The following is a 23,309-nucleotide window of genomic DNA, read 5'->3' on the forward strand; positions in this document are numbered from 1 at the left end:
CTGATCAACTGAGCTAATTGATCAGCTGACTGATTTCAATTACACCCTTCCTCCAACTTTAACTAGAACCTTTGGGTTAGTGGTAGAACATACTTCTCCATCTGATGTTGATTGAAAGGTTCAAGTTGTATCATAGTGTGACAAGCATTATGTACAGTATGTATTCTGAACATGTGTATGGTGTATGTATATTATATATATATATTTTCCAATTAACTCAGATAGATGCATAAAACACGTTTGAGTTTGATTGCGCTGTGAAACCTGACCAAAAGAGGAGCTTGCCTTTAAACTGCTTTATTTTACTCCTTCGCGATTATTTATTTTCAAATAGTCCTTCAGGCTAATGTTCCATTTTCGTTTTTCACAGTCCCTTTTCCCATAAATGAAGCATCGCCATAATAAATCACTGGACAAACAGAGACTTGCACAAACCCTGAAAGGTCTAAAGATTTATGTAACACATTCATGTTCCTCACTTCCACTGGTAAAGCTTGGCTAATAAAAGCTCCTATTAATATTTCCTGTTGCTAAGCAACCGCCGGCAGCCAAGTAATAACATTCTGCTGGAAAAATAGATGACCGATAAGGAAAAATTCAATTCTTTTATCATCTCCTGGGAAAAGGTGCCTTATTTCTATGGGAATGTGATATGAAACTGTGGTTGTGTATTTTGAAGAAATATTTGAGCCAAAAAGAAAGTTATTTCCAATTGCATTATGTCAAGGAGGACTTTGAATTCATTGCTTTTAGCGAGGACTCATCTTTCTGATAATGTCAATTAGCCTTAGGATTAAGCTAATCAAGGGATAAGGTATGGATTTAATTTCTTTTTTCTTAATCGTGCCTTACATCAGACATAGTGTTGAATGAATCACCATTTTATAACACCAGTCAACTCCACTGCAAGGTTAAGAACCAGGCTAGGAAATAAAAGATCACAGGAACATCAGTACAACAGAACACAGGAACCAAATATCAAAGGAACAGCAGAACACTGGAACACAAGAACACGGCCTGTTCCTAGAAATAAGGAAGTTCTTACATAAAAATATATTTTTGTTTATTATGTTGTTTTGCACAATTTAAAAGTTTGCTGTCAGTTCATTGATTGAATCACGTCAATTTAGTGTTCTCAGCAAATCTGACAATTTACCTATTGTTATTATAGGCTATTGTCCTAGACATGGTTTAATAATTGAAGCATTGATTGGTAACTTATGTGAATATAACTCAACCCACATAATCAATTAACAGTGACATTTTACAACATTTTTGAACAGACCAACGGAAAAATTATTCTCATATTCATTTAACAGTATCCTAAACGGCAAATAGTAAAAATTGGGTAGACCTTGTCCATGAAGTCCTTGTCAAAACATAGTGTATGTCTCCAAGTGGCTACATGTTGTTTACGGTTGAGATCGCCCTGTCTGAAGTAGCCCTTCACAAGTTTTCAAATAGTGTTTTTTGGGTAATATTAAAACAATAGAGGCATATCAGCACAGATGCTAATACGCTGTAGTATGCACTTGAACTTGAACCTTGATGTCGATGGCATCCATGATAAACAACATTGCATTTCATATGGATATCTCCCACCTAGCTCCCCATATTTAACGTTAATGCTCAAAATCATCTGCAGTCATCTCCTCATGGATCGTATGTTTCTTTCTACTCCTGGTGTTGTATTTTAGGTCATTACTAAAGTCATTAATGACCTCAAATACAACACTGTACAAACAAATACAAACAGTATGCAGTAGAAAATACTGTTTATTTTCTACTGCATTCAAATGTCTACACTGTATGATTGTCACCAGTCCTCTGGTTAACCCAGTTGTGTTCTTGGTCCATTTCCACTGGCAGATTTTATTTTGTAGCCATGTCTGTTTCCTAAGTATCCGCGGCCCACTTCACGGCCCAGTATCATTTCAGCATGGTTCACGACCCGGTATCATTTCAGCGTGGTTCACGGCCCGGTATCATTTCAGCATGGTTCACAACCCGGTATCATGTCAGCGTGGTTCACGACCCGGTATCATGTCAGCGTGGTTCACGACCCGGTATCATGTCAGCGTGGTTCACGACCCGGTATCATGTCAGCGTGGTCGGGGGAAGTTCATTGCACCGGAGTGGAAGTGAAAAAACATGACACTCTAAACAAATGATTAGAACTCATTGAAAGCTTTCAATCCCTAAGTACGGTGCAGTGTTGACGTACTGTATGCTAATCGTGTTTATGCTTATAACCAGAGTTGCTCGTCTGCAGGCATCGAAACCTCATCGGGGGGGGGGGGGGGGGATGATTGTGTCCTAAACGGCAACCTATTCCCTACATAGTGCCATTTCTTTTTTGATAAGAGTCCTGTGGCCAGTGGTCATGAAGTAGTGTGCTAAATAGGGAAGAGGGTTTCATTTGAGAGGCACGCAACAACCACACCATACAAGACTGAGCAGCAGCAGATGGACCTGGTACCGTGATGCAGTTACATAGATAAAGGATTTCATATTTCACATTACATTTGGCCACGGGCCTCGGCGGCAGCTTATCATCCCATGAAATCGTGTTCATATTGCTTGGTGCCGTAACTCTGCCATCCATCAGCCCATTCACTTCTGCCTGGAGGAATATTCGCCACTCCTGGCTACTGGGAAAGATCCCATATGATCGCAAATCCAAGATGGCGGATCTCTATCGGCTACATAAATGGCATTACACTGTCAGATGAGCCCAGTCAGACATACTGTAGTGGGCCATATGTTAGCTCCTCATTTGTGTGACGTTTCTGCGGTTGGCTCTTTGGAGGTCCACAATGTGAAGAAATCTTCTGTCAAGATCATGTGAAGAGTCCATGAGAGACTTACACTCTCAGAATTCTCCAGCTGGTTCACTTAATTGTTACCATGGCTCCTGTTTGCATGTGTTTGTCGGTCTGGTGTGTGTGTGTGTGTGTGTGTGTGTGAGCGCGTGTAAATATTTGCAAATTTTTGGGCATAAGTGTAAAAGTTGCTGTTGGGGTTAAGGTTCAAATTAGGGTTAGTGTCCTGGTTGGTTTAGTCTTAGTCTTTAGGACTAGGTTACGTTTAGGCACAGATGGTGGGTTATTGAGGTTAAGTTAGGTTTAGGGTTAGGACTAATAGAAGTTTGGATTTTTTTAAGGGCTCTTCACTGTGGTATTCAGAAGTAAAAACGTGTGTGTGTGTGTGTGTGTGTGTGTAAGAGGTGAGGAAGAGGGAGGGGGACACTTTTGACTGTAGTCTGTGCTCTCATTAGAAGAAGCAGAGCGGCTCAGAGCCACTGTCATAAATGTCACTCTATTCCCTTCACAGTGTGCACTCGTTTTGACGAGGGCCCTATTGCACTAGGTCAGAGTGTACCGCGTAGGGGGGGGGGGGGGGGGGGGGGTGAGGGTGCCATTTGGGATGCCGGCTGTCTTTCTGTCGGAGGGGTGTGTCCTCGCTGCTCCTCGTAGTCTCAAACATGCCATGTCAGAGATGAGACGTTGGCTCAGGTGCTCTCCCCTGTGAGGGTTGGGGGTGCGTTGGGGGACCGGCGAGGTGCCGGAGACAAGAGGAAAGGGGGTGCGCTGACATTACCGCTAACGAGGAACACGGAGGCACACGCCGAAGGGGACACCGCGATCGGCAAATCACCATTTTCAAGTCTCCATTTTGAAAAGGCGGCAGGGTGATTAGTAGCCCCTGTTCAGTCACACGATATGTGAGAGGATATCAAACCTCGTTTTTTTTTTTTATGCAACCCAGGATTTGTTCCTGTTCAAGTCGACTGCTGTGGCGTGTTGCTGTTAAAGCCGAGCTCCTATTAGTAACTCTGTCTCCATCTCACTTTGAGCGAGAGACTTAGTAGTTAATAGCTGTCCTACAGTGCAGCTGAGGTGTGTTTCAGTCTGTGCTGAAACACAGATAATTCCAGATAATTCCACGCCACCATATCAAGTGTATATTAGGGCTGTGTACGCCAATAACACGTCTGCATGAGTTTTCTTTGAGGTCCACGGTATCTTAGGCTCTATACCAGACATATTGTTGCAGGCACCTTGGTCTGAATCCCACAGTGTGCACCTTCCCCATCGTAGGTTACACCGTAGGATACACCGTAGGTTACACCGTAGGATACACCGTAGGTTACACCGTAGGATACACCGTAGGTTACTCCGTAGGTTACACCGTAGGATACACCGTAGGTTACTCCGTAGGTTACACCGTAGGATACACCGTAGGTTACACCGTAGGATACACCGTAGGATACACCGTAGGTTACACCGTAGGATACACCGTAGGTTACTCCGTAGGTTACACCGTAGGATACACCGTAGGTTACACCGTAGGATACACCGTAGGTTACACCGTAGGATACACCGTAGGTTACACCGTAGGTTACACCGTAGGATACACCGTAGGTTACTCCGTAGGTTACACCGTAGGTTACACCGTAGGATACACCGTAGGTTACACCGTAGGTTACACCGTAGGATACACCGTAGGTTACTCCGTAGGTTACACCGTAGGTTACACCGTAGGATACACCGTAGGTTACACCGTAGGATACACCGTAGGATACACCGTAGGTTACACCGTAGGTTACACCGTAGGTTACACCGTAGGATACACCGTAGGATACACCGTAGGTTACACCGTAGGATACACCGTAGGTTACACCGTAGGATACACCGTAGGATACACCGTAGGTTACACCGTAGGATACACCGTAGGTTACACCGTAGGATACACCGTAGGATACACCGTAGGATACACCGTAGGAAGGATACAATAGCATGCGTTGTTTTGAAAAGTCCACCAGAAGGGGTGCAGGTTTAACCAACCGTCCCCAGGACCTTGACACTCTGGTTTGCACATCGACAGAGAAAAGGGCCACTTCGCTGAATTCCAGCATTCACATACCTGTGTGTTATTTTCAATGTCATCCTGAGACATAACAGCTGCGTTTCATTAGTGTCTGATGCTGCTCATTTGAGGAGTGTTTGTCATTTTTCAGCCAAAGAAAGTGTAGGTTGTATAATATGTTCTCTGTTTTTTTTTTGTTAGCATCCAATTGGACATATTGGCTGTTGTTTTGTAGTAAATACAGGTGGGCTTCGACATGCTATTTATACTCCTGAATGGGAATGACTGACTTAATGCACAAAGAGCAATCGTATTGCAGTTCCTTTCAAACTGAATGTGTAAAACGATGAAAGACTAGCTCGGGAATCGTCCACTTCACGTTTCTGAAAAGCCCCTTGTATCCGATACCTAAAACACATTTTGTCATTACTTTCATTATCGCGAGCCTCCCTTTGTGACTATCCAAAAGAGTCACCTGTTTGTCAGTCCTTATTATGTTGCGTCTCCCTGACGATACTCAGAAGTCTGAAGAGCCCAGCAGCAGGCGGTTCTCCTTTTCTTTCTTTCTTTTTTTTTTTACTTTGAGTCTTTAAGCAGCATATGATTTATAAATCCACTTTCTTATTAGTACTCCTCGCCTTTTATAAATGACCCTCCCGGGTATATGTAAGCTTGATGAGGTTCAGAGATGGATGGCGGGGAGGGGGGGGGGGCGTGGGGGGATGGCAGGAGCTTTTGAGGAAGAGTGCTGTTTAGCGCTTTGCCCCGAGGGCGAATGGGGAGTTTACTTGGAGGGCTGGGTGGTAGTCGGTATGAGGGCCCCTGGTAGCTGGCTGGCTGTCTCTCTACTACCTAAGGCATGTTTACCGTTGCTTTTGAAGGATCAGTCTCGAACACAGCCCTAATTAAAGCTGTCACGGCTGGGCGCCTGGAGGGATAATGTTCTATTATTATAGTCATTTGTTTCAATTAAACGCTCAGTGATTTTACAATAGCTACCGTGAACCTGTGTGAGTGAGCCATCACTCTCAAACAAGATGGCCCCAATCAGGGAGGGTGTGAACAGGGGGAGGGGCTGAAGGAGAGAGGGGCCGGGTGAGCCTGGGTTTTTCCCCGGTGTGGCCAGGGGCAGGAAGGCTGAGCAGGCGGGAGGGTACGGTCGCTATTCAATCAAAGGCTGAGGTGTGCTGCGGTGAAGCTCGTTTGATTTGAATGTGTGTTGAAGCCAGTTTTGGTTTCACCAAGGAAACACTGTCACGTCGCATCTGGACACGCTGTTTTGCTTGGTACCTCAGACCTAGATTCCCAATGGATTGGTCCTTAGAGACAATGTAATTAGGGACAAAAAACTCAAATTAGCTTACAAGGAGATGTGGTGTGCATGTTCTGATATATCATGACGCTGTGCCTTGTTGCTATTATAAACTGGTTACAGTAAAAACTAATGTGACTCATTCAAATGTATACTGTTTCATGTACCACAGCTTTCAACCAATCAGCACTCTGGATTTGAACATCCTAGTTCATAATATTTTTCCTTTGCATCCAGAATAATCAGTACTTCTTAAATAAATGAACATTTCCAATTGAATTGCGATATTTGCAATTGTGCTCTTGATTTATTTCTGTTTAGTAACAAAGCTGATCTTAGGCCAGTTGGATTCTAAATCATTGTTTGTATTATGTCAAAAATCTTTTGGCTCAAAAGTATGGCAAACAAAAGCTGTCACACCTCCCTTGTTGAACATTATCAGAAAACAATCTCTTCAGCTAAAGTGAACCGCTGAAACCGTCTCCCACTTGGTTCAAGCTGTGTGTCTCTCGACATGACAATGCCATGCCTGGCGATGCATACCGCAATTTTACTACCATTCCATTGCAATACTGCAGCTAACAAATAACCAATACACAGTGGTGCTGGTGTCAGTGTCGTTTGAAAGTGAGAACCATGAAACGTTTCATAGCATCCGGTCCTAAATGGAGTTATTGGCGTGATGTAATATAATTTGAATGCTGTGGAGTCATTGTCAGAACAACACGAGGACTGTTCACTCTACAGTGAGTCACTCTCTTGTCCCTGTCCATCACTGCCTCTCTTGGCTCTTAAATAGAATCACTGATATAAGTATAAAGTTGATTTGAGGGACATTAAATAATTCCCAAGACGAAAATGTGTTGTGTTTGGTGCGTGGTTTGTATTCTCTGCGTATCGCTACTTCTGTTCCCTTCACTGTGGCAGGGATGTTGCTGGTCAAATCCCCTTAGCTAAATCAAATGGTGCAGGCAATCCGAGCTGCGATGAAACCATTTTAAAGGTAAGGTCAGAGGATCAGAGGAACAATGGCTTTCTGATATTCCATCTTGCACACAATGTGCCGCGCAAAATTGGAAAGCCTTTGTTATTTGACTCCTATTTGACTATGCTGCACAAGATGTGAATACAAACACTGGTACCATAACAGCAGAAAGGAAGCTACGTTTGGTCCCGCTTTTGCATCGCAGTTTGGGTCGTCCGGATGGATCCTTCTGGACGTTGATAATGCAATATCCAAATAAGTGTGTGCGTGTGTACATGTGCGGTATGTATATGTGTGTACATTTCCCTCTGTTTCCACATCCAAAAGGCACAGACAAGACAGCCGCCCATCAATTTCAATGTCACTAATAACATAAATAAACGTGGCGTTATTATTTACACTTTTACGGTACATTCATACTATTCGCGATGGTGGCAATGGCTCAATTCATTTCAATAAAGGGAAATGTAGTGAGCGAGTGGCATGTTTGGCGATGCGTGGGATCCGTGAGAGAAGGAAAAGTTCAGATTTTCCAACTTTATGCAAATAACCTGGGCCTATTGCTGGGGAATGACCAATCACGGGATTTTGGGTAGGTGGTTGTGAAATGCTCTCCGTACGATACAAATAACAGAATTAAACAAACCTGCTTTTGCGGTCCTTTTTAAAAACTTTTAGTAGCAGTGATGGCCGGGCTTCCCCGAGCTATACGATTGCTCGCTATTTGCCTACAGAGACGCAAACAAAAGAAATGCAGCGTGGAGACAGGTGGCCGAAATATTGGTGCTTCTGGTGTCAATACTAGTTGACTGGTGTCTACCTAATTTTAGCAAGCTGGTTTGGTAGATAGCAATGCAGATTGTAAAAATTACGTAAATGAGGCATATGAATTGAGGAACTTTTCTGTTCCAATTGTAACAATTTTAATAAGCTGACGTTCCTTCATACACATTTGTACTGCTCAAATCTTAATACACAGCTTGCCTGCTGTTATGATGCTTGTTCGCCCACAGACACGCCCACAAGTATGCTACAATAGAAGCACTATATGGGCGAAGCTAGCGTTGGCTATCCGAAATTTCGCAAACAGTGCGAATGTACCGTTAGAATAAAGAGAACATTTGAACTGCTGGCCTGTCTTTGTCAATCTGTCTCATTGTGTCTGTCTTTCTGTGTGTGTGTCTGTGAGCGTGTGTGTGTCTCTGTCTGTCTGTCTGTCTCTGCCTGTCTGTATGTGTGTCTCTGTCTCTGCCTTTCTCTCTGTATGTCTCTGTCTGTCTCTCATAGTACTGTGAAGCAGCGAGTCAGTGAGAGTAATGGCCAAATAAAGCCTGTTACCCAGACAGCACTTCCCCCCATGTCCAGAGATGATACCGTTTACGAATTAGCATACAGTACCTATGGCAACCGGCAACCTTTGTGAGATTCTTTCATAATGTTTGTACAGCCGTCACCCACCTGCTTTATTTAGCTCATGGTGACTGATGTTGCTACGTGATAACTTCTCTCTCTCTCTCTCTGAGTCTCTCTTCAGGTGATAGGCCATGTATACAGCACTCCAAAAACATTTCATAAAATCGCCTTTAGGACAGCGATTTGGTTTGACAACTGTTGAGGATGTGATAATAAGACTTGGAATTGCGATGAATTGCATGAATAGGGTTTCCACATGTGTGCTTTCAGCGTTGGAGTTCTGGTGTCATGTGTTCATATCTTAGAGTCCCTGCTTTTCTTTTAAAGGTAGTAGAATCATAACTGTTGTGTGATGTACCTTCATTTTTTAGGACCAAAATCAAAGTCGTTTAATTTATCGGGCACAAAACGAAACTGTATGTTGTATATTTGTGTCTCTGTAGTTTCTATAGACACAGTGTTTCTGCGGTTTACCTGTTAGGAAACCTTTGCTCCAAGAAAATTGCAGTTTTCTCTTGTTGTCATGGTTCTGGAGATGGCACAAGGAAGTTCTGTGGATACAATGTGTTTACACACACTTTATCTAACCTGGTGCTAGGTGTTACTCAATTAACCTTTGTTTCAACACATTTTTCACAAGGGGCCCCTGCTTTTTTGCAATAATAGTGTGTGTAGGGGAAATACGATACTTAGTTAATATGCAGTTTTAAGTGTATATTTAGAAATGTTTCACAGTCTGAAGCTGCTGACATGTACTGCATGTTCTGCAATGTCCTCCTTTTCAAGTGATTTATCAACATATCCAGATCGGGGGAATTGATTATACATTTTTTTTTTTTTATGAATTTTAATATTACTCTCCGGCTTATATGCCTGGTAAACCTACATTTAAGCAATCAGCTTAAATGGGAAAAGGTAAAGTTGAAGAGAATGCTGTGAAGCACGAGTCAGAATATGAATAGTGGCATAATGTATCTATACAGGATTTCAAACAAATATCATGAATTATTCACGTTTTGGTTGAAAGAGAATAGAACATGATTGATAGTAGTTGGCTATAGGACTCACCCCCCCCACCCCCTAAAAATAAGGATTAGATGGGTAATTCCTTTTGTCCCAAGAACTCCTCAACTGTTTTATAAAAACAGATAGGCGGAGGCAGGAAACCGTGTACCCAGACACTCTTTTGCATCTCTTGTCCTTTTTTTTTTTTTTGTTTATATGAAATGTACTATACTCAGATTAAAGGGTGACGATTTCACCCAGAGGCTGTTGCTATGGAAATAGGTCTGCCGTAGCTATGATAGGCCATTCATGTTTGATTAATTGGTTTTTCAATGCTTCTTGGTTTGTGAAGACCCTTAAAGAGCAGCTCCACCGAAAATGGAAAATTAATGGATTTTTTTTTTTCTCTTCTTATTTTTTCCTCCCTTTTTTTCACTGAAGCTATTTCACCATGTTTGAGAAGTGGAGTGATGGTGTTTTGAATTATGATTTCAGGTTGGAAGGTCCTGTTTTGGGGGGGGAGGGGAGGGCACAGTTATTTGAAATGCAAAAGGAATGTCTTTGTTCAGGCTGCCTTTTGTTAGCAGCTGCCGAGGCAAACAAAAAAATCTAATGTCCTGTAAATATTCTTGGGTTTTTCAAAGGAGCCCCGTATTCTCTACAACGTTACATTACCAGCACATGTTATTCTCAGCAACCTACTGGGGCCAATTATGTTTACAGAGCGGCTAACCCTTCATCTAGCGTGCTCTGCTTGTGTTTATCAAGATCTCATATGCTAGGACGCCCGCAATTTGATCTTTTTAGCACAGCGCTAATGTGCAATGTATTATTTAACTCATGAATGTTTAACAGGGCTAATAAATGCTAGTTCATCACTTTCCGATCTGTAAATTGCCAAACATTTTCCCGGTTATGCTTGCATTAGGGCCTGCTTATGCCTCGTGTATGTCCTGATAGATTTGCAAAAAAGGCTTTTGATGTTGTTATTATAGGGTATTTATTAGACTAGTAGGACCACTACTTTCAGGATGGGTCATTGGGGCTGCCTCTAATCAGTCAGTTGAAAGCGTGTAACCCTATGTTGGTGAAGCGGTTTGGTTTTACTCGAGTGACCAAGCCGTCGTCATTTCCGTCCATAGGCTGTTATTGTACAAGCACAGCTTGCACTCGGCACCGTCTTGGTACTTAGTGGAACTGGAAAATCGAGTAAACGGTGACCATGTTGCCACCTGCTTGTCACAGATTACCCTAATGATGTTCTAAGGGCGACGAGAAGCCGCCCACCTCGCTTTGAACGTCAAGGGGTTTGCGTGACGATTTCAGCTGTTCTCGATCGCAGACCCCAGGCGAGGACATCAGAGGGTGTTGACAGTACTCCACGGGGGGGGGGGGGGTGGCACTGCGAATCTGCAGATTATGATTTATTATTTTGGAAATTAAAAATGGAGATGAAGGGACAGATAGCGTTTTTGATTCATGTGTGTGTGCTCAATGAAATGCACTTCGACGTCATTTAGACCGCATGACTTTGCTTGATATTCGACACCTTCGAAAATGTAGCCTCTAGGTGCGATCGGCTGGCCTGAAAAGTTTCAGTGGTGACTGAGGCGAGTGGGAAAATCTAAATGAGTTGGCTTCTGACCTGCCTAAGTGGAGCGGTGAGGCCTGTGGCACACTCACTCCCGCTGACCGTTTTCCCTCATTCACGCAGAAGCCAGGGTTTTAGGCAAATTGGAAATGTACAATTGATAAAGTTAAGGTGGTAAAGCTGGTGTTCTTCTCTCACCCAGATCCAGGAGATGGCCCGCCACGACGGCTCACATTATGACCTCAGCCGTCACAACCCCCATCTGATAAACAGATCACCTAGGATACTGTCACACCATCCCATGAGCGCACTGTCCCAACTGAACTCTCAGGTCGGACGGAGTACGCTTACCCACGGTTCTCCCTCGCCTCCCGGAAGTAAATCGGCCACACCCTCTCCCTCGAGCTCCACACAGGACGAGGAGACCGATTCTCACCATAAGGTACTGATGTGGCAATGCTTCTGTGACTTAGCTGAACCAAGGGTGTCAGGCTGGTCTTCTGGCGTGTTGCAAGGCCAAATGAAAATTCTCAGTTTTCCCCGAAGCCTGTGACTAGATGTTTTTAAGACAGGGTTGTGTGACTTGCTGGCAATTATTCAAACAGCCACCCTGTAGGGTGTTAAATGCTGCAGTGTCTCTATGAGAGCATACATATCTGGAATCTCATAGGTATTGGCAAATGTTTTGTTTAATTTGTTTGTTTGCCTTCTTAGGACACATGCCAATTAGAGACCGTCTGGTATTTTTTAGATTAGCTCTCAATCCCAGTTCAAACTAAAAACAATGCAGCCTTTTTATTTCCCCTTTGTTATGATTGTTTTTCTGTCTGCACTATTTTAATTGAAATGCTCCTGTAATGTTGGATTTGCAGGGAATCCATTATCACCGTGTCATCTTCTTAATTGCATTTGCACATTGTTAATTGTCACATCAAGACAGAAAACGCAGAAACAACTTGGTGCCGCATTTAAAGTTTCCCCTCAAACAAAAGATCCCCTTTTAAGTCTGATGCTTTATTCATATTTAAATATCTTGTGCCGTCATAGTTGGATTGACCACATGTGTGGTAACCTGCAGAAGCTGTGTTCCCTTACATTACAGTTGTTTTAAATTACAGCAATGGTAGCAGTGACTCGTTCTGGTCGCCAATCTTCCCGTCAGGAAGTGGTCGACAATAACCTGGAGATAGTTAACACCAAACAGAATGTCTCTAAGGTTTTTCTGGGTATACTGTCAATTATAGTAGGCCACTATGCGTCCATCAGTAGGTGGGTTTCTTTGCTGTTCGAGTGTTGAAAAGGACAGAAGGAGAGTGTCTCAGTCCTTTTCCCGGGAAAAGCACATCTCCCTCATCTTAGACAAGAACATATGAATACTCATCTAGTTCCATTAATTGCATTTATGCAAATCCATACAACAAAGCATATAGAAATGATTCAGCAGTCAGAGCTCTCAGTGCATTTTGTCTTCCTCCTATCAACCTGGGGGATTAGAAGGTGAATGTAAAATTGAACCTGGGTGTTCCTTCAGTGTTGCCACATATTCTTCACAGAAGCATACAGCTGCACGACGTTCAAATGGCCCCGTTTTATGAACAACAATATTTTCTGCGCCATACGAGCTCCCTGTTGTGCATGGCTGTCCATGTATGGACACAAATCAATAACAATCTCTCCTATTGGTATATCATTGAATTTGCCTCCCGCCAATTTATTCAACATCCAGGTCACGGCCATAGTTGGCTACAAACAGTTGTGATTTTGAGTGCGTTTTGCTCCGTTGCATAAACGTGATTCCATTATTTTAATGAAACTCTGAAGAAGAGTGCTGTCTGGAACATTATATGGGAAATGTACAGCGTTACCCCATTCAGGAAGTCATTCTGCCTTGATGTCATTTTGATAAGTAATTTTTAACAATGTCAGTAACATTTGGTGATTGACTATATAGATAAGTTGTTCTACAGACTTTTTAGTTAGACGAGACTGATGCGATTTTTCACATTTTCTATTAAATAATGGTTGAAAACAAGAGAGTAATTACAGTGTGATCACATAAAAATGTCTTTGTTGTGAACAGGTTCATCCAATTGCAATGAAGTGTGTCTTTAAACATTATTTGTAAGTAACAGCACTATGTAACTGAAAAGAGTGGTTTCCATTTCCATTTGACCTTCTCAGTGCTTTCTTAATAACAGTTGTAACACATTTCAATCAACCCTAATGACAAACGCAACGCAGAAAGTAGTTAATTACCGTCGAAACTATTGACTATTTTGTATTTTTAACTCTGCAAACACTCATAAAGACGGTCTGTTTTCCTAGAGCGCGGACCAGAGTTGGGTCATACTTTGCAATAAGGATGTTATTCTTACACTTGACTGGCAACTTGAATCTCTTGATGGTGGGAACGCAGACCTGTTTTGGCTGTCTGGTGGGCATGGACACGGTTGAGCCGGCACACTGACCATGTTCATTTGTCTGTGTGACGCAGTGAAACGTTACCAATCTAAGGCGATGTGCACTGGGATGTGAAGCCAGAGGGGTAGAGAGTGGTCAACCACCTCAGTGTAGCTGAGTGAACGTTTGTAATGACGGAAACCAGTGACGTCATACCAAGTCTGATGTCGGACTGTTGTAGACATGACCTCTTAAAAAGGAAATGCGGATATACCCATGTTTCTTAGTTGTCGTGTCTTTGTGAGTTTAAGCGGCTGTCCTCTTGTGAGGAATTCAAAAGGTCGGTCTCAAAAGTGGGCCAGAAAAAACACGAGGCACGTTAATAAAGTTGCTTTCTGTTTGCCATTTCACTGATCTTCTTCCAGATTACGGGCGAGAAGCGACCATCCTCTGAGATGATGAAGCCCAAGCCCAAACCACAGAAGAAGAAGAAGAAAAAGGACCCCAACGAGCCGTCGAAGCCCGTGTCGGCTTACGCCCTCTTCTTCAGGGACACCCAGGCTGCCATCAAGGGCTCCAACCCCAACGCCACCTTCGGGGATGTGTCCAAGATAGTGGCGTCCATGTGGGACAGCCTGGGGGAGGAGCAGAAACAGGTACGAACTCTCGCTACACCCTCAACGTGATAGATGGAGTTTGAGTGTTTCCTGAAATTCCTGTCATCGGATGAAAATAGTTAAATAATAATAGCAGACCTTGATATACATTTACAATGTGGCATATCAGTGTATGGCAAGCGTAAATGTCCCCTTTTAATTAAAGCCCTTCACGGCCTGGTTTTGGCCATTGACAACTGTTTGGACCTGCTGAATGTACATTTGAAAACCACAGTTTTTACTGTAATCACAGTGCCGTGCTGTTAAATCACCAACTCACACGCGTCTGTCAGAACAAAAGCACCATAGAAACTTCCTTCAAAGGATTGAAATGTCACGGTAATCACAGACAACATAGGTAAGCACACGACAAACCCATATCTGACATCTTTGTTTTTGCTACAGAGAAGAACATTTTATATCGAACTTGTATTCACAAATACTAGTATATACAATTTAATCTTAAAGTGATAGGTCAGTCCAAAATCAAAATGAGGAACTTCGAGAAAATAAACATCCCTGTAGATTTTCTTTGATTTCGTGTTTGCATTCCTACCCGGGAGGAAGGACCCCTTAGTAACAAATGACTCTGCCGAAATGAATGGAAAATGAGACAGTCTGATGATGCCAGTCCCAGACAAGACTCATATTTTTAGAATATCCACTCAGGCAGGGGCCTATTGCATGTCAAATAAAAGCACCTGTCTCCATGACAAAGTGCAGCCCGTTCAACCCCACCCCCCCCCCCCCATCTCCCTCCCTAAGTGTGTTTTTCACCAAAGCTCGTCCACACGGTTGGACTTTGGGAGGCTAGGTGTCCCTTTATTTGCAGTTAATTTTGGCCTCCTTCACCAGGTCCTCTTCACCATGAATCTTCATTTCGCTCCTGACAACCTTGAATGCGAATTCCTCATTTCCTTTCCTTTTATTTATATCTGTTGCCTGGTGATTTGATCATGCTGAGAATACAAGATTAGCAATTGCCTCGTCCTTCAAACCGCCTCAAGGACATCTGTTCCTGAAATGTTATTGTTTGCTGGGTTCTTAACCCTCTGCTGGCCTGACTCTTTCAACTTAGAGTTTTGTGCTTAGCACCCTGTATTATTTTTCTGAGGTAATTTTATTCTCCAAAACAAATGAGTTAGGTTTGTCCTTCAGTGGGTGATTATATGTAGAAGTGACTGAAAGCACCTAATTCCACTATATTTGGATATCTTTTGTGCTATCATGTTAAATCACATTCTTAAGCCTGAAATGGCCAAATCAGCATCACATGATGTTGTCATGATACAAAGTAGATGATTGGACATTTTGTGTGGTGGCATAGTTTCTTCCTCTGAATGACATAATCAATTCTATTAAAAACAGTGAGCAACATAATCGCTTCTATTCAAAACGCTGAATGACATCATTCATTTAATTTAAATCTCTTTCTCGTCTGCGACAATATATGACACAAATTGTCTGCCATGCCGCCAAACAGACATTTACTGTCTTTCCTGTGAAGAAATCGTTGTAATCTTTCCTCTCAAACTGATGAGTGCTCGATCTGGCCTTGGGCTGTCCTGTCATTTCCACCTTACAGATGAGGTGTGCTTTAATGTCACAGACCCTATGGGGCCAGTCTAACGAGAATGTAAACACGTTCCCTCGCTGTGGACGTATTTGTTTTAACAAAGGAATGCCCCCTGTTTCCAGTTACCTGTTTTAGAAAACAAGGGTGCCAAATTCATATGAAAAGATAGCAGCACTGTATCTTGACTATCAGATTTGTGAATATCATAAAGTATATTCTTCTGTGAGCTCGGTTCACTTTGAGTTCTGTATACTGCCTTGTTCTCTTGGCCAGCCTGTCCTTGAGTGAATTAGAGGCATTAGTATTTTATTTTTCCTGCTGCTTTTATTCCGCTGTTTTCCGGAACTTTCTTTTCTCGTATAGAGTATTTAATCCCTCAGGGTTTCTGAATTTTGGTCGTTTATATCAATCGTTAAAATTTCCCTTTGTTATTCCTCAAGGTGACTGTATTCATGCCACCCCGAAATACAAAATAAAATGCTCTTGTTTTTGTTGTGAAGATTTAGATCAATCGCCAGATGTATGGCTGTAAACGGGGAGAACAGTTATAAAAGAAAGACGTGCTAAGCTTTATTTAATTGAGTCAGTTGTGGTGTGCTTCCGTGAAAGGTCACTGGAGGAAGTGAGGGGAACTGTTCCAACCGAACTCTCCTCTGTCTCTACCTTCATTTACTTCCTTCCTCCATCTGCTCCCTTTACCATCTCCTCCTCCCTAAATATATCTCCTCCTCCCTTCTACCACCTCCTCCTTCTTATCTCCATTCAGTCCTCATTTCTCCCACCTCTCCTCTCTCCCTCGTCTCCTCTCCGTTTCTCCTCCCTCACTCTCTTTGGCTCTCTTTCTTTTCCCTTTCTCTGTTCCATTCCACCCACCCTCCCTCCCTCCCTCACTCTCCCCTCCGTCTTCCCTCCCCCTTTCTGTCTTCCCTCCCTCCCACCCGCTGTCTTTGTACTGGAATCAGCTTGTTAGGTGAGCCCATCTGCACCTCGGCACCTGCCTCAAGCTCCGGCACGCACCCACACCGGTCATTCCCGCCTGAGTTGGGACGGGCGGGGGGGGGGGCAGTTGGGGGGTGTAATCGCTCAGTCGGTGTCAGCCAGGGTTCAGAAGTTATTGTCTCCTATAATTAACTGGTTATCAAACAAGAACATTTCATTAAGGTACAATTACCGGCTAATTCTAGCGGGACCACCCCCCCCCACCCCCCCCCCCACCCACCCCCCACCCCCCCCCCACCCACCCCCCATGTCAGGATTACGACCACAGCATATGCTTCCTCCAAGCTTTGTTATTTCTAATGGATCCCGACCTGCAGCCTCTGACGGCTTCAACTGCTAATGAATCCACTCACTTTGGAATAATTAGAGAATCCTTAGGCATGGTAATTTATTTAAAAGTATCCGTCGTCGGGCGAATCATTAGCTGTGTTAAATTAATTTGAAACCAAAGCTGCCGGGAGTACTTGGAGGTTCATTAAGTAGGCAGCACCAGCTCTATCAATATTTAAGGGGTGAGAGGGGTGTTACCTCCAGCCTAGGAGCCTCGCCACCGTCTGGTCGGTTTTATTGGCCCCGCCCACATATATTTACAGATTTATTTTGTTTATACTTACAGGTCCGTTCGTATAGATAGGCAGATTTCAATGTGAATAAATGTAATGAGGGAACTTATTACAAAGAGTTTTTATACAGTAAATCATCGCTCCCCCACCATCATTTTATGTATATTTTGATCGTTATGTCGGTTACACTTTATGTTGCAAGTCCCAATGTCCATCTGTAGATTTTCTATAGTTAGTACTACTATCAACAAACGTTAGACAAATAATTCATTGGTTAACAACTGCTTGCTAATGACAGGGTTAGGTTTAGAATAAGGTTTATGTTAAAGGTTGAGATTAGGATGAAGGTTAAGCCAAGGGTTAGTAGAAAGGTTAAGATGTTACTGATACTGAGTAAAAAAATCTATAGAGCACCTACCGACCAAATTTCAAGTGACTCACAAAATCCAGTGTTACTGTCATGCCTGTAGGAAGGGCTTTTGTAGGTAGAGAAAGAAATAATGCAAATATATACATTTAAAGGGGAGGTAATGAGCTGGCCTGGGGCATTGTCTTGCATGATTTAGACACATTGTTACGACACACTATGGCTAACAGACAATCACCATTCAGGATTCGAACCAACGGGTTTATAATGCACTGCCACCAGTGGGGAGGGATCACTCAGCGAAGCAAGCATATGAAAAGCAGGTTTGGGTGAAACAGGAGAAAGACTGAAAATAAGGCCACATGTAAACATTTAACATTAGATGGTAACACGTTTTGAGGCGGTGAGTCGCCCCCCCCCCCCCCCCCCTCCCCCTTGAAAGATGCAGTGCATTTGTGTGCATGTATGCGGCTAGGCACACGTGCGCGCGTGTGTGTGTTTCTTTGCATGCGTGTCCTTTGGTGTGCACATGTGCGGTTGCCCGTGTGTACGGTTCTGCCTTGTCTGTGTTCATTTGCAACGCGTGAATGCCTAACAGTAATTCTAGCCCGTCCCTTTCAAAGGGAATGACCTGTCTGTGTGACCAGAGAGGGACTCCATGAAGGGAACTTTAACCATCCTCTGTTAATGCCGTCCGCTGTGTAGAAGGACACCCCCCCCCCTACCCCCCCCCCCCCCGCCCAAATGGAACCTCGTCCCCTGCATAGTGAACAGAAAGCCACTGAGGACGCGGCCCACGTCTTTCTTATCAGTGTGGGTACTGGACTTGGGCGTTTGTTGTCTCTGCGTCAAACAGCAACCAGCCCCGGCAAATGCTATGGCAACGGGCACTTGACTGACAGCCTATTACATTAACTAGAATTCCCCCTCTGAACGCTTCATTTGAGGTCCCTTCAGCGGATCCTCATTGCCTCACACTAATGTTGTTTGGAGTTTCATCTCATCTGTGTGCGCTGACGAGACATCAACTCTGATTTAGAGATGTGTGTTTTAATGGAGGCGAAAGTGGGGATGCAAAATGCTGATTCTTCGAGCCGCACTCCCTTTGTTTTTCGTAATATCTCTAAATGCCTTTCTCTCAGTGACTGCGGTAAAAAACCAAACTGAATGGGATGGTGGATGTTTGGGATGTTCACATGTCATTGGTACTTTACCCATAATTCAGTGTGTGTTGTTGTCTTGCTTGGATGGGGACGGGGTTACAGGGATGTGTTAAGAGCGGTGAAATGGTTTAGTTTGCACACGCAGAGCAGGCAAAATCCTATTTCCAGCCTGACATAGAAATCATATCAGTTCTGTCTGAACATCATATTGCAACCCCATGCACAGGACTTTTAGCCATAGCCTAGCTTTAAAAAAGGTGTGTGCTTACTGATGAACATGTCATTGAAAATGCTTAGTCTAGCCAAAAAACTAGCATCTGGCCAAAAAACTTGCATGACTTAAAAGTGATATACAGTGTCTAGCCTAGCCTAAGAAAAGTGACTAGTAAACGATACAGATGTTAGATGTTAGGTAAAATGCCAAGACTAGCATAAAAAAAGCGCATTCGCTAAATCACAGAAATGTAATGGAAAAGGCCAGCCTGATCACTGACGTGCTTTTCCCTTTGTCTCTCAGCTCCACGTCAGGAACAGCCCGGTGGTTGTAACCTAACCTAGCCTAGCGTGTCAGCCGAGCTAAATGACACAAAAAAAAGATGTAATGTAAAATGCCTAGCTTAGCGCCTCGTCACTGACCGCTGCTTTCTGTGTGTCTGTCTCCCAGGGTTACAAGAGGAAAACAGAGGCAGCCAAGAAGGAGTACCTGAAAGCCCTGGCAGCGTACCGAGCCAGCCTGGTTACCAAGGTAACGACGAGGGGTCACGTCTCTGATACACACGGGTCAATGGCGATATAAGGGATGATAAATTAGATAGAGAATTCCTTTCTCATCCCCGGGGAGAGGCTCTGCGCCTCTAGTGAAGGGTGTGTGTGTGTGTGTGTGTGTTTTTGTGGGTGGGTGGTTAGGAGTATGTGCTCCGAGGAGGACAGGGAAAATTTGGTCACAAACACACACAAACACCACCTACCTTTATTCGTCTGTGTTCACTTCAACACAACCAGAGGAAGGTGTGTGAGCGGGGGGGGGGGGGGGTGGTGGCAGTGTTTGTGTGTGTGTGTGTATGTGTGTTAGGCAGGAGTGGGCACCTCTTTACTTCCTGTTTTGGGAACCTCCTGGATTTCCTATGTGTTCAAATGTCTGGGTCTCCCCATCAGCACTTCCCTGACTGGACGCTGGGTCGTCGAGAGTAGAGGGGAGAGCTGCTCTGCTAAAACTGACAACAAACATATTACTTCCTCCTTTGAAAAGGAGAGCATTGAGGGAAGAACTCACGTGGTTGTAGGAGGTCAAACAGAAAGACGTTTGGGGAGTGTCCGTGTTACCATTAAGTTGAATCCAGATCATCACTGGTTTGAAGTACATTCAGTACTGTACATTTGGATGCCATTTAGACTGTAAATTTGGATGCACTGTATACATCTTCTCTACATCTTTGAAATTGACCCGAGGCCTAAGAATTAATTGATGTCCGTGTTTGTTCAAGCTCGTAAAGGAAACTGAATCAGATGTCGTTCAGTATAGCAAATCTGATATACGAATCCACAGCCGGTTTGGATATATGATGTCGGATTACGTCATCGTAGCATCTCACTGTTCACCTCTTTCCTTTATTTCCATGCCTACACGGTTTGGTGAACTTTCATATTAAGGTCATATTAAAACATTTACAAACAGTTTATGCTTAACAAACCTTTTGTAAGCTGTGCGTGAACAGTGTTTTATAAAGTGATTCATAAATGGTAGGTAAACTACAAACAATTTGGATGTGTTAGCTAAGGAACCGGATTCAAAGCATTGTTTTCCCAGCACACAAATCTAAATAGCATTACCCTGTTATACACCCTGCCACCAGACTCCACGGCACACCTGTTCACACCTGTTCACACCTGTTCACACCTGTTCACACACTTTCATGGTCACATGGGCAACCCTCAGGGTGACTTCCGGAGAGCAGCAAGGGGTTTGACAAACACCTCCAACTTGCATTCGTAACTGATGCAATTCCTGGTCCACTTTTAAATAATAAAGCCAAATAAAATCCCAGTATACGAACCCATCCTGTGGTCTGCGAGGGAATACACGCCATAAACAACCGGGCATTTGATCTGGGAGCTATTTGGTCTAGTATGTGTGTCAAGTCTGAAAATCACCCGTGAACGTCATGACATTCGGCACGCCCTGTCCACTCGTCAATAAAACATGGTGCCTTATGGGATTTCACTTCACTCATAGACACTGTATCAGTGCATACAAGTTCATTGGGCCCTGACCCCTGAGCCTAATCCCTGAGACTACACCCATGATAATCTCAGAAATTGGGACACTTGTGCAAATGGTGGAGGCCCGCGTGAACGAGCAAATGGAGGGCCGAGGATGGAGGGCATGCAGGGGGGGGTTCATTTGGGATCTAGCACAAGTGCCTTGATTGAGGCACAAGCCATTTATTCATCAACCTCTCATTGCCACTGCAGCTTTTCTTCCTTTAATAAAGCCCATTCTCACAGCTCGTTTGCATAATTAAAAATGTCTTCCTGACAAATCTCGTGTGCAGAGGGTTGATTGATGCGTCTGAAGATTGGCAGTCATTTAAGACAGACCGAAATGACAGCAAATCTACCATTCACTCACAAGCACCCCGAACAAGACACATTTTGCGTCTAACCATTCAAACAGACTCCTCTTTAAAGAGTGTGTTTTAATTGCTGATGAGAGAGTCCTTTCGAGGGAAGTGAGAATCAAGGAGGCAGGAATTGAAGGTAATTGACAAATCGACAGAGTGCTTTCCTGGCTAAGTCACATACCCAACGTGTTCAGCCCACACCTGTTGCCATTTTGTTTGTGACGCACGGCGATAATCTCCGTCGGAAGGGAAAACAGCCACACAAATAGAGCTTGATGACTACAGTAAATGTGTCGTTTAAAATCCCCAAGGCTCATTCATTCGGAAAGTCAAAGTGTTTTTTGTGTGCTTTTCACCACACCAAGGAACACATAAAGGGACAGTGCACTTAAATTACACCAGGAGGAAATGTATATTTTTGTTTTTCCACAGTTAACACTCTAACCCTAACAACTAATCTTCTGTTAGAATAGTCTTATCAGTATTAAGTATAGTAGTAGTAGTAGTAGTAGTAGTAGTAGTAGTAGTAGTATTTCAGTGGTAGTGGTATAGTCTTGATGGTATTAGGATAGTATTCATAGTGTTATGGGAGTGGTGGTACTGTTTAGTCTTCATGGTATCACAGTAGTATTATAGTATTCATAATCTAATGGTAGTGAATATATAGTCTGCATGGTATTACAGTAGTATTATAGTATTCATAAACTAATGGTAGTGATAATATAGTATGCATGGTATTACAGTAATATTATAGTATTCATAAACTAATGGTAGTGATAATATAGTATGCATGGTATTACAGTAGTATTATAGTATTCATTCATAGTCTTATGTCTTATGGTAGTGGAGGTATAGCATTATAGTACTAGTATAGTATTTATAGTTTTATGGTAGTAGTGGAATAGTTTTAATATTATTACAGTAGTATTATAGTATTCATAGTCTTATGGTAGTGGAGGTATAGCATTATAGTACTAGTATAGTATTTATAGTTTTATGGTAGTAGTGGAATAGTTTTAATATTTTTACAGTAGTATTATAGTATTCATAGTCTTACGGTAGTTGTGGTATAGTCTTCATAGTATTATAGTAGTACTATAGTATTTATAGTTTTATGATAGTTGTGGAATTGTCTTCATAGTATAATAGTAGTATAGTATTCATAGTATTGTGGTTTTGTCGTGTGTGTGTGTGTGTGTAGAAAGGAGATGCCCCCACACCATTCCTCGTCATTTAATTTTCTACTTGAACCTGCAAATGTATGTCTCGGATTTACTCATCTATCCATCTTTCCATTGATTATTTCTCTGTCTCAAATATTCATCAGTATATGTAAGCCATTACCAAACAGCAGGCGTCGATAGCTCACGTCAACAGCCATGACAGCTAATGAGAGGGTATGGACATATTTCACCCCGCTGCAGTGTATACATATATATGGCCTGCAGTGTATACATATATATGGCCTGCAGTGTATACATATATATGGCCTGCAGTGTATACATATATATGGCCTGCAGTGTATACATATATATGGCCTTTTAAAGTCTGAATGGATGGAAGGTGTGATGAAATAAAGCACCTCAGTCAGTGCAGCTGAAATGACCTGGACGAGATGATTATCACATAGGGCCCACTAATATATGTTCCATCAATCTAGTGTGGTTGATGAGGAATATATATGCTAACACTGTGATATATAGGCTAATACTGTAATATATAGGGTACTGCTGTGATATATGGGCAAGTACTGTGATATATAGGGTAATACTGTAATATATAAGCTAAC

The 23,309-nt window shown here is 43.0% G+C and overlaps 1 protein-coding gene across 7 annotated transcripts in view; it reads left to right on the plus strand.

The window, feature by feature from the left end:
- The window catches only part of tox2 (TOX high mobility group box family member 2), a 104,522-nt gene that overhangs the window by 77,665 nt on the left and 3,548 nt on the right, over positions 1-23,309 (plus strand). For 4 of the 7 annotated variants that reach the window (XM_029114128.2, XM_029114130.2, XM_034287316.1 and 1 more), the window contains 3 exons: positions 11,378-11,617; positions 13,989-14,231; positions 19,564-19,644. In XM_029114128.2, coding sequence (XP_028969961.1) covers positions 11,378-11,617; positions 13,989-14,231; positions 19,564-19,644 — 564 coding nt within the window. The remainder of the gene's footprint in view (positions 1-11,377; positions 11,618-13,988; positions 14,232-19,563; positions 19,645-23,309) is intronic. The other 3 variants (XM_029114129.2, XM_034287315.1, XM_029114132.2) reach the window with 2 other exon arrangements.

The sequence above is a fragment of the Esox lucius genome, chromosome 17, assembly GCF_011004845.1.
Source record: "Esox lucius isolate fEsoLuc1 chromosome 17, fEsoLuc1.pri, whole genome shotgun sequence".
Classification (NCBI taxonomy): Eukaryota; Metazoa; Chordata; class Actinopteri; order Esociformes; family Esocidae; genus Esox; species Esox lucius.